Raw genomic sequence first — 12027 nt, 5'->3', positions numbered from 1 at the left:
CGTCCCGTCCTGCGCGACTGATTTTCGAGCAGCGATCGTGCCCGCGTGCCCGGAACAAGGAATTCGAGCGGGCCTAGAAAGAGCTAATCCGGACTGCGCAGCTTCACTGCACGGGAGCCAGATTCAGCAGACCCACGACAGCGGGGACGCCGACGTCGGTGTCTACGAACTTGCCGGCGTAGAACGCCAGTAACACCGCCAGCAAATGTTTGCACTGGGCGTCAGTTTGAGCACAGAACTCTGCTAACTCACCATCTCTGCTTTGTCCGTGAGAAGCGACTGATAGGCAAATCCGGGACAGGGGCAGAACATCTGTCCCAGCTTCGAAGCGTGCTGTGTGATGGTTGCTTCTGTCGAGGGCGTCGCGCGCAGTGCAGCTTCAGCTTCGGTGTCCTGAGCTGTCTCGATGTTCTTGCCGGGCTTGTCGTCGGGCTGTGGAGCAGGTTTCCCATTGCTGCTCGAAGGAAGGTCCAGGTAGATTGTGTACGGAGCTCCTGTGGAGGAAGACACCTGAAGCAAGTTAGGGCACACTGGCAGCGCAACTTACCTGATAGATCACCCGACCGCCTGGGAGACGCACCCGGACGACTGATGTTCAGCTCCTTAACAGTGGGTCAGCTTACCATCTCTATCGTCGACCAGCTGGAGTGCTGCAACGAGGGAAGGCCCGAAGAGTGCGTGCAGATGAAGGAGGACGGAGTCAGAGTCTGGCGTCAGCTACAGTTTGCGTAAGATGAGAGCGTACTAGGATCTCTTCCGAAGTCTTCAAGAAGCTGCTGGACGAGGATCAGGTGCTCGTCGGCTGTCATCGCAGTGTCATCGCTATTATCGGTGTCGAGGAAGGTCGAGAGTAACGACATTTCAGAGTGACCAGTTGTGTCTGCCAGTCGATCACGCGGAGACCCCGCATTCGCCACCCGGCGGCTTATCCCGTCCTCCCCTTTTGGTGCACCGCGATGACGCCCGCGTACATGACGGCTTCCTCGCTTCGTTGTCCAGCACACTTCCAGCCAAGCACGATGAACAGGGTGAGCTCACGACCTTCCAGGTGAAGCTGACGAGCAGATATTCGGAACGAACAAGTCGAAGCCAAAGCCGAACCTGTCGGACGCGATCAACTCGGTGAGCTAGTCGAGCTGTGACTTTAGCTGACAGGACAGACCGACAGCCGGATCGGCACGATCGAGGTCAAGATCAAGAAGCTGGACAACGAGCTCGCGACGTACAAGGCACAGATGGCCAAGCTGCGCGATGGACCTGGCAAGGTGAGCTCCAGTATCACCTTCGCATGAGCTAACCTCGCAGACAGCAGTGCAGCAGCGCGCTCTCCGGACGCTGAAGCAGAAGCGCATGTACGAGACGCAGCTTAACACGCTGCAGCAGCAGACGTTCAACATGGAGCAGGCGGCGATGACGACGGAGAACCTGAAGAACACGATGACGACGGTGGACGCGATGCGCGTCGCGAACAAGGAGATGAAGAAGCAGTACAAGGGCATCGACATTGACAAGATTGAGAGCATCCACTACGACATGGAGGACCTGATTGAGCAGGCGAACGAGATCCAGGAGTCGCTTGGCCGCTCGTACGGCGTCCCCGAGGAGATTGACGAGGACGACCTCCAGGCCGAGCTGGACGCGCTCGGGCTCGACGACGATATCGGCGAGACCGAGGCCCCGTCGTACCTCCAGGACTCGACTGCGCTGCCCGACTTTGTCGACGCCGCGCCCGTCGAGGAGGAGGCGCCGAAGCAGCCCGCCGCGGAGATTGCCCGATGATTGGCGCGATGGCCCGCTACCACACGACGAGTTACCCATAGTGCCAGTGAATGCATATTGTACAGATTAGCTACTCAGTCACGCTCTGCGTCTAGAACTTGAGCTGCCGCGTGTCGACGCCCTTCATCGGCCCCTCAATCCCCTCCACGACGCCAGCAGACGGCAGCGCGCCGTCCGTTCCGTCCTTGCTGACGGCGACGAGACGGGGTCGCGCGCCAACACTGGTACAGAGGAGACGGTACCGCGCGCGAATCTGGGACATGAGCGAGGCAAGATCCGGCCCCTCGTCCTCCGGCACTGGTTCTCCGCCCGCTGGTGTCGGGTTCGTGGTGGGGAATTGCGAGATGAGCTCGCGCAGGGTTTTAATGTGCAGTTGTGTTCTGGGGTCAGCGCGGAATTTCTCTCGCCGGCTCGGCGTCCTTCCGACCCTCCCCCTCTCTCAGAAGGTGGCTCAGTCGGAGCTCAGAGATCTGAAAGGAGAGAGAAGAGAGGTGTCAGACTCACTTGGCATCCTTCCGTCCCGACCCGCCCGACGTCGCCAGCTTGCGCTCAGCAACAGCAGCAAAGCCCTCGTAGAACCCGACCTCCTCCCAGATCTCCCACGCCTTCTCAAGTCCGAGCTGCCGGCCCTCAAACAATCCGTGCAGTTTGCCGTGGGCGTGGCCCGCGGCGTAGCCCTCGTTGTAGAATCTGCTGTCAGCTGGTGCACTCGGCAACTGAGAGTTGGACCCGTGGGTCTTTCTCTCTTGGAAAACTACCGGGGTTTGCAACATGGGGTTATTGAGACTAGCCATAGGCGGGAGACCAAAAGGCAGACAAACTCACCTCGACTCCAGGTTCACGGCGTGTTCCATGAAATCCTCCTCGGCGGCGTCCGGGTGCTCGATGCCCATATCCTCAGGCTGGAGGTGGGGGTGGGGGTGGTCCTTCATAGTCGCGAGCGTAACGAGCGAGTGAGCTAGGTGAACGAGCGCAGGCGGTGTCGAGCGAAGCGAGACTTGGCTGTTGAGACGTTGAAGTCGAATGTAACGAATACTCGGAAGTGCGGCGCGCGCAGGAAATGGACGAAATTCTGGCTCTACGACGTCATGAGTCAGCTAGTCAGCGAACCTCAGTGGCGTCGCCGCTGTTCTCCGATGATCCCTCATTATAAGAGGGGTGAATGCGCAGGGTTAATTGCGAATTAGGAAATGGCTGCGGGCTAGTACGAGCAGTGGGATATGGCGTCGAATGTCGAGGCCCGAGTAATACGGTCTGGTCACGTTCCAGGCCAGTCTCCGGCAAGGACTAGCTCTGCATGCTCTGCAGTATGGAGACCCAGATGCGACCCAGGTGTGCTATTCGGCGCATCCTTGAGTCCATTTCGGCCTACTCGGGCAGTCTGGTGGGCGCTACTGGAGGCGCTGATGACGCCGCTTGGGTGTATATGCACGCAGTGCCCGATGTGACAGTTCTCCGTCGCACATTGAATGCAACAGCGGCAGGGAGTAGGGAGGAGTGACGCTCGGCCCAGCCCTTGCATCAATCAACGACCGTGGCTGCGCACACGGAGCAATCTGTGCTCATCTGCACGCGCATACGCGCGCAATCAGAAAAATTTCGGACGCATCCTGCATCATCCTGGCATCTATCCTGGCATCTATCCTGCAGACTATCCTTAACGACGTCCTAACCTGTGATCTGCGCAGGAACGGATTAGGAACGGGACATGGGCGACTCAATGGTGCGGCGCGGAGAGATGCTCACTCAGGCCAACTCAGGTTGGCAGGGTCGGCACGCCGACGACGGCAGAATCCATTAACCCAGTCCGGCACGTACGGCATGATAGGCTGCAGCGGCTCTGGCGACGATGCCGAGATCCCGAACCGAAGTGTCCGCGCTGTCCGAGTGTTTTGCGCAGTCCATTGTACACACATGCAGATATACAGACATTGCAGAGCATGCAGAGCGCAGGACGGCGCCGAATGCACAGCACAGTTGCGTTGTCGGCTTGCCGGATCAGGGGTACCGGGTACGCACAGGGGCTGAGCTGGCTGAGGGCTACGAGGGGTCAAAGGGCAGGCGCGAACAGAGAGGGTAAGGGGTGGCAACGGGCGGGACCATCTTGGGTTTGGATGATCGACTGCGGAGAGGCGCATGGCAATGGCCCAACCGCGCCCAACCCCCCCAACTGGCCTGGCTGGCCTGGCTGGCCCAACTGGCTAAAGCTTGGCCCGATCTGGACCTGCATGCCTACAGAGTGGACCAGCGCACGCCGCCGCTCGTGGATCGTGGGGATCACGGCCATGGGCTGTACACTTGTCCTAGGCGTCATCTCACACTAGAACCACACTCCATCCCGCACTATCTCTCTCTCCCATTCTCTCTCTCCTCGCATACACCATCACACTAACTTTGCACGTTTCCTACGCCATTCATTCGCTCACACTCACTTTCGACCTCTGTCTGCACACCTCTCTGCTCTCGCTGCGCCCTTCCACCGCCCTCGCCGTCTGCTCGCCGCCGGACCGATTGTTCAAACGTTCCTACATTCCACCCCTCCCAGGCCATTCTAACATGACTTGGCGGTAGACGACCCAGAAATCACACTCGCCTCGCACTACCGCACAGCTCTGCTCTACTCCGCAGCACCCCATACACACGCCAGCGCACCATACGCCATGGTGTCCTCTGTCACCGCCACCACGCACCGGCCTAACGGGCCTAATGGCTCGGTGCAAATGGCCTCGATTGCGACCAAGCCGCACTCACAGCCAAACAAAGCCAACAGGCTCCCTTTCGCCATTACGATTCCCGACTCCATCAACTCCTCCCCCATCTCCCCGTCACCCGCGTCCGCCGCCCAGCGCCCGACCTTTCTGCACCACCGCACGGACGACAACTACAACTTCCACCACCTGCCTGCGTCGTCGGGCCCGCGATCACGAACGTCCCCCGTTAATGGCGGCGGCCACCACCGCGCGTCGCTGTCCGAGCACAGGCCCAGCGTCGAAGTGAGACGGCTAAGCCGCCCGGCATCCATGAGTTCGCGCAGTCTGTCCGTCGAGTTTGAGGAAAAGTCGCGGTCCTCGAGCAGCTCGTCGACCGGCACCCCGCTCGCCCAGACCCCCGTGTTCCCGCCTGCGTGGTCGCACAACGTCACCGTCGACCACCAGTACCCGCGCTTCGCGTCGCAGAACGCCTACGAGCACCACGGCCAGCCGTCCCGACCCGTCGGTCGCCTCGTCCTCCGCGCAGCCCGCGACCGCCTGAGCTGCGGCAATAAGAGCGGTGCGCTCGGGCGGGGGCTGATCGTCGGCTGGGTCCTCACGACGCTCGGTTTCATCGCCGCCGCCGCGTTTTGGAAGGGCGAGCTGTTTTCCGGTGAGTCCAAGAATGCGCAGCAGTCGGGGCGTCTGCGGTCCCATATGTCCGCAGTTTCCTTGGCTGTGTAGTTGAATTGTGTGCGTGCGCGCTTCTCGCTAACACCTTCCGCAGCCCTCGACCACCTCTCCAAGATCCTGCACGACATGGGCTACCAGGGCCTCGTCGTGTTCGGTGTGCTCATCTTCATCACGACCATCCCGCCGCTCCCGCTGTATTCGACTCTGATCGTTCTGTCCGGCTACACGTTCGGGGCGTGGTATGGGTTCATCGCGAGCTATGTTGCGAGTCTGGTCGGCGCCGTCGTCGTGTTTGTCGTGTCCCGAACAGTCCTCCGGGACGCCGTCACGAGAAGGTGAGTTGATTGCTGGAATTGATAACTGACCATCGCAGCCTGGCCTCGTCACCGACCGCGACATCTCTACTGCAGATCATTCCCGCGAACCCGCACCTGCTTCTCCTCATCCGCATCGCCCCGTACCCGTACAACCTGCTCAACGTCGTGCTCGCGTCCGCCCCCTCGCTCTCGCTCAAGACGTACACGGCCTGCACCGCGATCAGCCTGTGCAAGCTGATCCTGCACACCTGGATGGGCGCAGGCATCCACGACCTCTCGTCCGCCTACGGCGCGACGCCAGTGGACGAGGACCGGATCCCGGAACCGCACGAGGCCGACTCGCAGCACGAAACGCTCAAGGTCGCCATGACGTGGGGCGGCATCGTGCTCTGCGGCGTCCTCTTCGTGTACCTGACGCACCTGGCGAAGCGGGCGATCAAGAAGGCGCAGGACGAGACGCGGGACCGCGAGCGCGGCCTCGGGCCAGAGGACGAGCAGCCCTTCCTCGCTCGCAACAGTCTCGAGGAGGGCGTGCGCTCGGACTAGGTGTGCTCTCGTCTCGGTCGCTCGTTTTTACAGGTATTTGGTACCGGTACTCTCGGATTCTCTCATTTCTGTCCTGCCCCGCTTTTCCTTTCTCTCATCGTTGTACGAACAAATGGACGCTTATGCATACGCTTTCTGCTGCGGTGGTCGCTGCCCTTGTACTTGGCCCAACGGCCGAGTAACGGCTGAGCTACTGGGTAGCTGACGCGACATGTGGAGGTGATACCCGTGTCGCACCTCTGCAGCTCTGTCAGTGCTGCGGCGTGTGCATGGGCCTCATTCATCGCACTAAGCCGTCAGGAAGCCAGGTGGCAACTCATGACGTGCATGGTGAGGACGAGGGTATTGATGCCCGCTTGCAGAGATACCTGCAGGGCCCGTAGGGTGAGCCGGGAAAGGAAAGAATCGAACGTGCAGTCTGCTTGTGCCTGTAGTGCCCTCCCCACTAGGCTTCCGTTCAGCTGTCCAGCGTATCCAGCGTACCAGCGAGATACCCGTGCCAACGCCAGCAGCAGGGCTAGCAGCATAGGGGAGAAGGGAGGAGCAGATTTTGAGGGATGAAACGTAAGGGGGTCCCATCCTACAGTCCGACATGCGACACGACGGGAGAACCAGCGGAGCCGGCGGTCAGAACTGGGTTAGACTCGAGTGACAGGTGTCTAGGTGTTGGGTTCCAGCGTTCCAGCACCCTAGACTGGCAACCTTGGGAGGGAACGTGTGTCTCGGCGCCCGGAACGCTGTGCAGATCAGCGAGGCATGTGTCCCACTCTGGCTGTCCGTCGTGAAGCTGCCACTCATAGCTGATGGCACTTGGTGGACAGGAAGCGTCGAGCTATGTCAATCTCGATCGCGGTCTCTTCCTGGCTATCTACCTATTGATGAAGAGGCCAGAGCGCGATCTGCACTCTTGTGCCTGCAGGACCTCCGCTGCAATCCGTGTTGGCGTTGAAGAGAGCCGTGCGCAGAGTACGAACAGACGACACTCTCGCTTTGCATTATGCATTAGGCACATTCAGCACTGCCCGCGACTGCGCATGGGTGGCGTCCCAAACTACTTGCCTCCGCAATCCGCGTCAAGGCACAGAAGAACAGTCACCTGATCATCGATCGCTTGTGCGCGCTGCACTGGAATGCGCACTGTGTGCGAGCGCTGTGGTCACAGTGGGGTGCGGCGCATCATTTGGCGCTGCATTAGGCGCCGACTCTGTGCTGAAATTGCATGCAAATGCAGGAATGCTACTTGTACAATATATGATCTAAGATGCAGATATGAGAAGTGAGATAGTGCGTCGTGCTTTACTTCGAGCTCATGACGACCGGGGGCATCTCCACAGTGGCGAGCTTGCGCGCGGCCTCCTGCTCCCTTACCTTCTGCCGCTTGGCCGATTTGCGCGCGCGGCGCCTCTCCCTCTTCTCGAGCTCGCTCTCGCGCTGCTCGATGCGCTCGAGGCTGAGGCGCTTCTCCTCGAGGCTGAGCGCGCGGCGGGCCAGTTTCTCCTCCTGTTTGTTGACCATCTTCCGCTCGCGGCGCTTGATCACGTCCACGATCGGGGGGAGGAAGGTGTTGCCCAGGCCTGCCATCTCGGCACGCAGCTTGACCATCTGCACCAGCATCCGGTTCAGGGGGGTGGGCACGCCGAGCTTTGTGCCGAGCGCGACGAAGAAGCCGTTGATGTAGTCGATCTCCGTGTCCCGGCCGGCCTTCACGTCCATCGCCATCGAGGACGTGTTGTCCTGCGTCTGCGTCGCTATCGACTTGATCCGGTCCTCGAGGCTCGTGGCTGAGAAGAGACGCATGACCTCGGGCTCTGGCGGATGGCCGCCGGCAAGGTTGCGGAGGTACGCCTGCAGCACCGCGCTCGTCTCGGCGGCCGTCTGCTTGATGAGCTGGAAGCCGGGGGATGACCGTACAAGGTCGCCGTTGCGCATGAAGCCGCCGCCGAGGGAGGCCGTCAGCGCGTTGATCGTGGCGTTGACCGCGACCTTGAGCAGCAGCTCGTGATACAGGTTTGCCATTGGCAGGACCTCGGGGTTGAGCTCCGTCATGGAGAGGAATGCGTTGAGTGTTTCCCGCACGTTCGGCTCGGCGTTCAGTTTCGGCAACGGGTACGTCGGGGCAATCGGCTGGCCGACGCTCGGTATCCTGCTCGCCGCAGAGCCCCAGAGCCAGCGGTCGTACGAAGTCTTCCCTCGCGGGTCCGGCACGACGCCGAGCTTCAGTGCTCCATCGCCGGGCTTGGTCATGTGCAGAATCGAGCCGTTCCGTTCTCCAGGAGTCACACCGTGTGTCGTCGTGCCGAGAATGAACTGCGGTCGTAGTCCCGGGTCCGGCCAGTACTTGGCACAAAGCTCGTCGTACACACCCATTCCGTTCTGGAGAAGCGTGATGACCGAGCTTGGCTGGATACGGTCCGCAATTTCGCCAATGGCATGTGACGTTCCCTGCGCCTTCGTGCAGACAATCAGAGAGTCGATCGGCCCGCCTGCCGACACCGCGATGCCCTGCTCCTCCAGCTCCGTCTTGAAGTGCTCCTTCCCCGGCCAGTCGGCTTTCGTCAGGTCAACAACATAGCCGGAAGACACCGTCTTGGTTCCATGCCGCTGGACCTCCAGTGTCAAGTTGCGCTCCCTGTCGGTCTCCTTGCCCTTTCCACGGAGGTTCTTGGCTCGTCGTTGGAGCAAGTTGACCTCTGCCGAAGGGACTGCTCGACGCAAGTTGTGCGCAACGAGTGTCCCGATGGACCCGATGCCTAACTGTGGGTCAGCTTGAAGTCCCCTACCGTTGTAGCTGGATTGCACGTACCACATGGAAACGCATGGTCTGGTGAGCAGTCGGACTCGGCTTTGTTGTTGCAATCAACCGGCGATGGAGGGTTCGGTGAACAAGGATGGCTCTGCCTCGGCGGACTGCGGGGCAAACTCCGAACCGCCGTGCATGAGTGCACGAGTCGTTGAGCACAGGTGGAGGCGAACATGAGCATGAGTGGAAGCAAAGCCACGTGACGGGCAATTTGGTTGGTACCTGGCAGACGAGCTCCGTATGCTGGGCGGTGGCCGGCTGGACTGGCTGGCCACTCACAACCAAAAGTTGGTCCAAGGCACCAGCCAAAGGCAAAGCAGAGCGTGCAGCAGCAGCTCATTCAGGCGAGTCTTCCTCCACTGGCACCATCCTACTCGTCACTTCTCCATCCCTCTCTCTTTGCACTCCCCTTGTCTCCTCGACTCGTCCGACGCATACGACTCACGCATCCGCATCTGCCCCAAACTCATCCTCCCAAACGTGAGCATTGCCCAGTCCTCTCTGCACTCTCTTTTTTTCCATCTCGCCGCTGCATGACCGTCCGTCGCGAGCCCTTATTTCGTCAAACGCGTAACAAAGTCTGTCATTGTCTCGCGGCCCTGGAGCGCAATTTTCTTGTTTTTGTCTTGACCCTCCTCAAACACACAACATGCATCACTGCACCTCGTGCTAGCACAACTCGCGTGAAACAGCTCCCCCATCACCTCCTTTGCGTGCTTTTGCTCCTCATCATCCTTGCCCACAACCCATCCTCCATCACTTTTAGCCCAGTTACTCACACCCCTTTCAGAATGTCCATGCACTTTGCCCCTCAATGGGTCAAGCCCATCAAGCCCACCGGATCGGCTCTGACACCTACCACCGAAGCTCCGCCCCTCGCCCAGCAAAAGGTAGCCCCCATCCCTTCCTCGCCCTTCCCGGCCCTTGGCCAGCCTCGCTCCGGTTCCCCGAACCACGGCGCCAGCGGCGGCCAAAACCAGCCGCTGTCATATTCGCGCGTCACGCACACTCCGGCATCCCCGTCTTACGGTGGCGAGGGCTACTTCCCTTACGCTGGAGGAGACGCCCAGAATGGCAACAGCGATCCTTCGCCCTTCCCGTTCCGCTACAGCCGTGAGCAAATCCTCGCCGTGTGGGACGAGGACAAGTTCAAGGAGCGGCCCATCGAACTCATGCAGATCGGTGAGAACGGGGCCGTCATCGTGAGCAAGGAGGTTACCAAACCCGTCGGTTTGCGTGATTTGACCGAGCTGGAGAAGAAGGTAAGGCTGCACGCGCCTGTCTCATGCACTAACCTCCACAGCTTCTCTCCACCTCTGTCCACCCTCCCATGCCTACGCGTCGCCCCCAGCAGCAGCACGGTCAGCATCAAAACTCCGATTCGCAGTCGCGCCGTGGCCCAATGACTCCCAAGGACGGATTGTCGCCCGTCCAGACGGGTCGCCCCGGTTTCGGTGGATTTGGCCGCGGAGAGGGAGGAGCGTTCGGGGGCTCCAAGTACTCCGGCGCCCTCGCTGAAGGCCATCAAGGTGGCCGTCAGCCCGGAGCCGTCGGTGGTGGATTCTCTGGAGTTCCGAAGCGCCAGCCCCGCCGCGACAACACCGACGAGAGCTCTCGCTCCACCTGGCGCCAGGCTCGCAGCGGTGGAAGCGGGGGCTTTGAGGGCGTACTTGGTTTTGGCAATTCGCCCACCACCCCGGCCTCTGCTCAGCCTGATCAGCAGCTCGGCGGCGGCGATCTCAGGCAGCAACAGGAGAACAAGCCTCAGCCTGAGGACGATCGCTGGAGTCAGAAGAACTGGCGCCGCGCTCCCGAGCCTGACAAGCCTGCCGAGACTGAGCCTGCTCAGCCTCTCAGCGAGGTCAGCCAGGAGCCACCGTCATCGGCCGTGCCCGAAAGCCGTACGCCTGTTCAAGAGCCCCGCGAGGATCTTGGCGCCGTCAACTGGCTGTACCGCGACCCCAACGGTCAGGAGCAGGGTCCTTTCACCGGCAACCAGATGCACGAGTGGTACTCGCACTCGTACTTCCACGACGACCTGCCGATCCGTCGCCAGAACGAAACGTCGTTCCAGACCTTGGCCGAGCTCAAGACAGCGACCGGCAACGCCGTCCAGCCGTTCCTCTCTCCCGTTCGCCCCCGTCTTCCTCCCAACCTCCCTATTCCGTCCCCTGCACTCCACCAGGCTGCCGCCCCTGGTGCTCCCTCTCCCGGCCTTAACGATTCGTTCGGTCGCCTTCATATCCACCCCCTGTCCTCTCAGCCTACCTCTCCCTTCCAGCACACCGCCACCTCGCCCTACTACCAGCCTCAGTTCAACGCCGCGCCCTCTTACCCCCAGCAGCAATGGAACGCCGCGCCCGGCCCTCGCATGAACGGCATGTACGGTTCTATCGGCCCCGGAGGTGCCCAGGGCTACCCCGCGTACGGCGCCGTCAACCACCAGCGTCCCGACATGTTCGCCGCCGCACCCATTGGCCAGTCGCCTTGGGGCGCCCCTGCGCCTAACAACTGGCAGCAGCCCCAGCAGCAGCCTCAGATGGCTCTCCGCAACGTCATGGGCCACCACGACCAAGAGCAGGAGCAGCACATGATGCAGCAGCAGCAGCAGCCCCAGCACTACCAGCAGGAGTTCCAGCAGCCCCAGCAGGAGGAGGCGCCCGCCCAGGACTCGTACTTCCCCGAGCAGGAGCAGGCCGTCCCCGCTCCGGCTTCCGTTGACCTTGGTGCCGAGTCTGAGGCTGAGGCCGACTTTGTTGAGGGTGTTCTCGAGGGTCACCAGGAGGCTCTCAGCGAGCACGAGTTCGAGGAGCCGGTTGAGGAGCAGCACTACGAAGAGGAGGAGGAGGAGCCCGAGGCGCCCATTGCTACCTCCATCCCCAAGCAGTCCGCCTGGGCTACTCCCGCCAAGCCCGCCCCCGCCAGCCGCGAGTCTTCCATCTCGGCCCCTACGCCTGCTCAGGCCGTCCCTTCGAAGCTTCCTCCCGCCCACGCCTCGCTTCCTCCCAAGCCCGTTGCCGCGGAGCCCGAGCCTGTCACCCCCGTCAAGCCTTCCACCCCGAAGCCTGCTCCTTGGGCCGCCAAGGCTCCCACTTCGACCGGCCCCTCGCTCCGTGAGATCCAGGAGGCCGAGAGCCGTCAGGCCGAGGCTCGCAAGCAGGCCCCCGCTGAGGCGCGTGCCCCTGCTTCGCCCGCCACCGCC

General features: G+C 61.4%; 6 protein-coding genes across 6 annotated transcripts; 3 read left to right on the top strand and 3 right to left on the bottom strand.

The window, feature by feature from the left end:
• Positions 1-103: 103 nt before the first annotated feature.
• A1Q1_07034 (uncharacterized protein) lies at positions 104-809 on the bottom strand (the record flags this gene model as incomplete). Its single annotated transcript, XM_014327283.1, has 4 exons — positions 104-214; positions 253-510; positions 581-588; positions 746-809. The coding sequence occupies 4 exons, from the start codon at positions 807-809 to the stop codon at positions 104-106; spliced, it is 441 nt and encodes a 146-aa protein (XP_014182758.1).
• A 210-nt stretch (positions 810-1019) lies between these two features.
• Positions 1020-1779, top strand: A1Q1_07033 (uncharacterized protein; the record flags this gene model as incomplete). The annotated part of the gene is made up of 3 exons (XM_014327282.1): positions 1020-1028; positions 1161-1265; positions 1306-1779. 3 exons carry the CDS (start codon positions 1020-1022, stop codon positions 1777-1779), a joined length of 588 nt encoding a protein of 195 aa, XP_014182757.1.
• Positions 1780-1870: 91 nt separating this feature from the next.
• On the bottom strand, positions 1871-2711 carry A1Q1_07032 (uncharacterized protein; the record flags this gene model as incomplete). The annotated part of the gene is made up of 3 exons (XM_014327281.1): positions 1871-2159; positions 2284-2520; positions 2605-2711. 3 exons carry the CDS (start codon positions 2709-2711, stop codon positions 1871-1873), a joined length of 633 nt encoding a protein of 210 aa, XP_014182756.1.
• Positions 2712-4439: 1728 nt separating this feature from the next.
• A1Q1_07031 (cytoplasm protein) lies at positions 4440-6025 on the top strand (the record flags this gene model as incomplete). The annotated part of the gene is made up of 3 exons (XM_014327280.1): positions 4440-5142; positions 5257-5452; positions 5536-6025. 3 exons carry the CDS (start codon positions 4440-4442, stop codon positions 6023-6025), a joined length of 1389 nt encoding a protein of 462 aa, XP_014182755.1.
• Positions 6026-7321: 1296 nt separating this feature from the next.
• On the bottom strand, positions 7322-8843 carry A1Q1_07030 (uncharacterized protein; the record flags this gene model as incomplete). The annotated part of the gene is made up of 2 exons (XM_014327279.1): positions 7322-8779; positions 8829-8843. The coding sequence occupies 2 exons, from the start codon at positions 8841-8843 to the stop codon at positions 7322-7324; spliced, it is 1473 nt and encodes a 490-aa protein (XP_014182754.1).
• A 773-nt stretch (positions 8844-9616) lies between these two features.
• On the top strand, positions 9617-11996 carry A1Q1_07029 (cytoplasm protein; the record flags this gene model as incomplete). Its single annotated transcript, XM_014327278.1, has 3 exons — positions 9617-10087; positions 10129-11938; positions 11986-11996. 3 exons carry the CDS (start codon positions 9617-9619, stop codon positions 11994-11996), a joined length of 2292 nt encoding a protein of 763 aa, XP_014182753.1.
• Between the last annotated feature and the right edge of the window lie 31 nt (positions 11997-12027).

This window comes from Trichosporon asahii (genome assembly GCF_000293215.1).
Source record: "Trichosporon asahii var. asahii CBS 2479 unplaced genomic scaffold scaffold00009, whole genome shotgun sequence".
In the NCBI taxonomy this organism is placed as follows: domain Eukaryota; kingdom Fungi; phylum Basidiomycota; class Tremellomycetes; order Trichosporonales; family Trichosporonaceae; genus Trichosporon; species Trichosporon asahii.
This window is presented reverse-complemented; position numbering and strand designations above follow the sequence as displayed.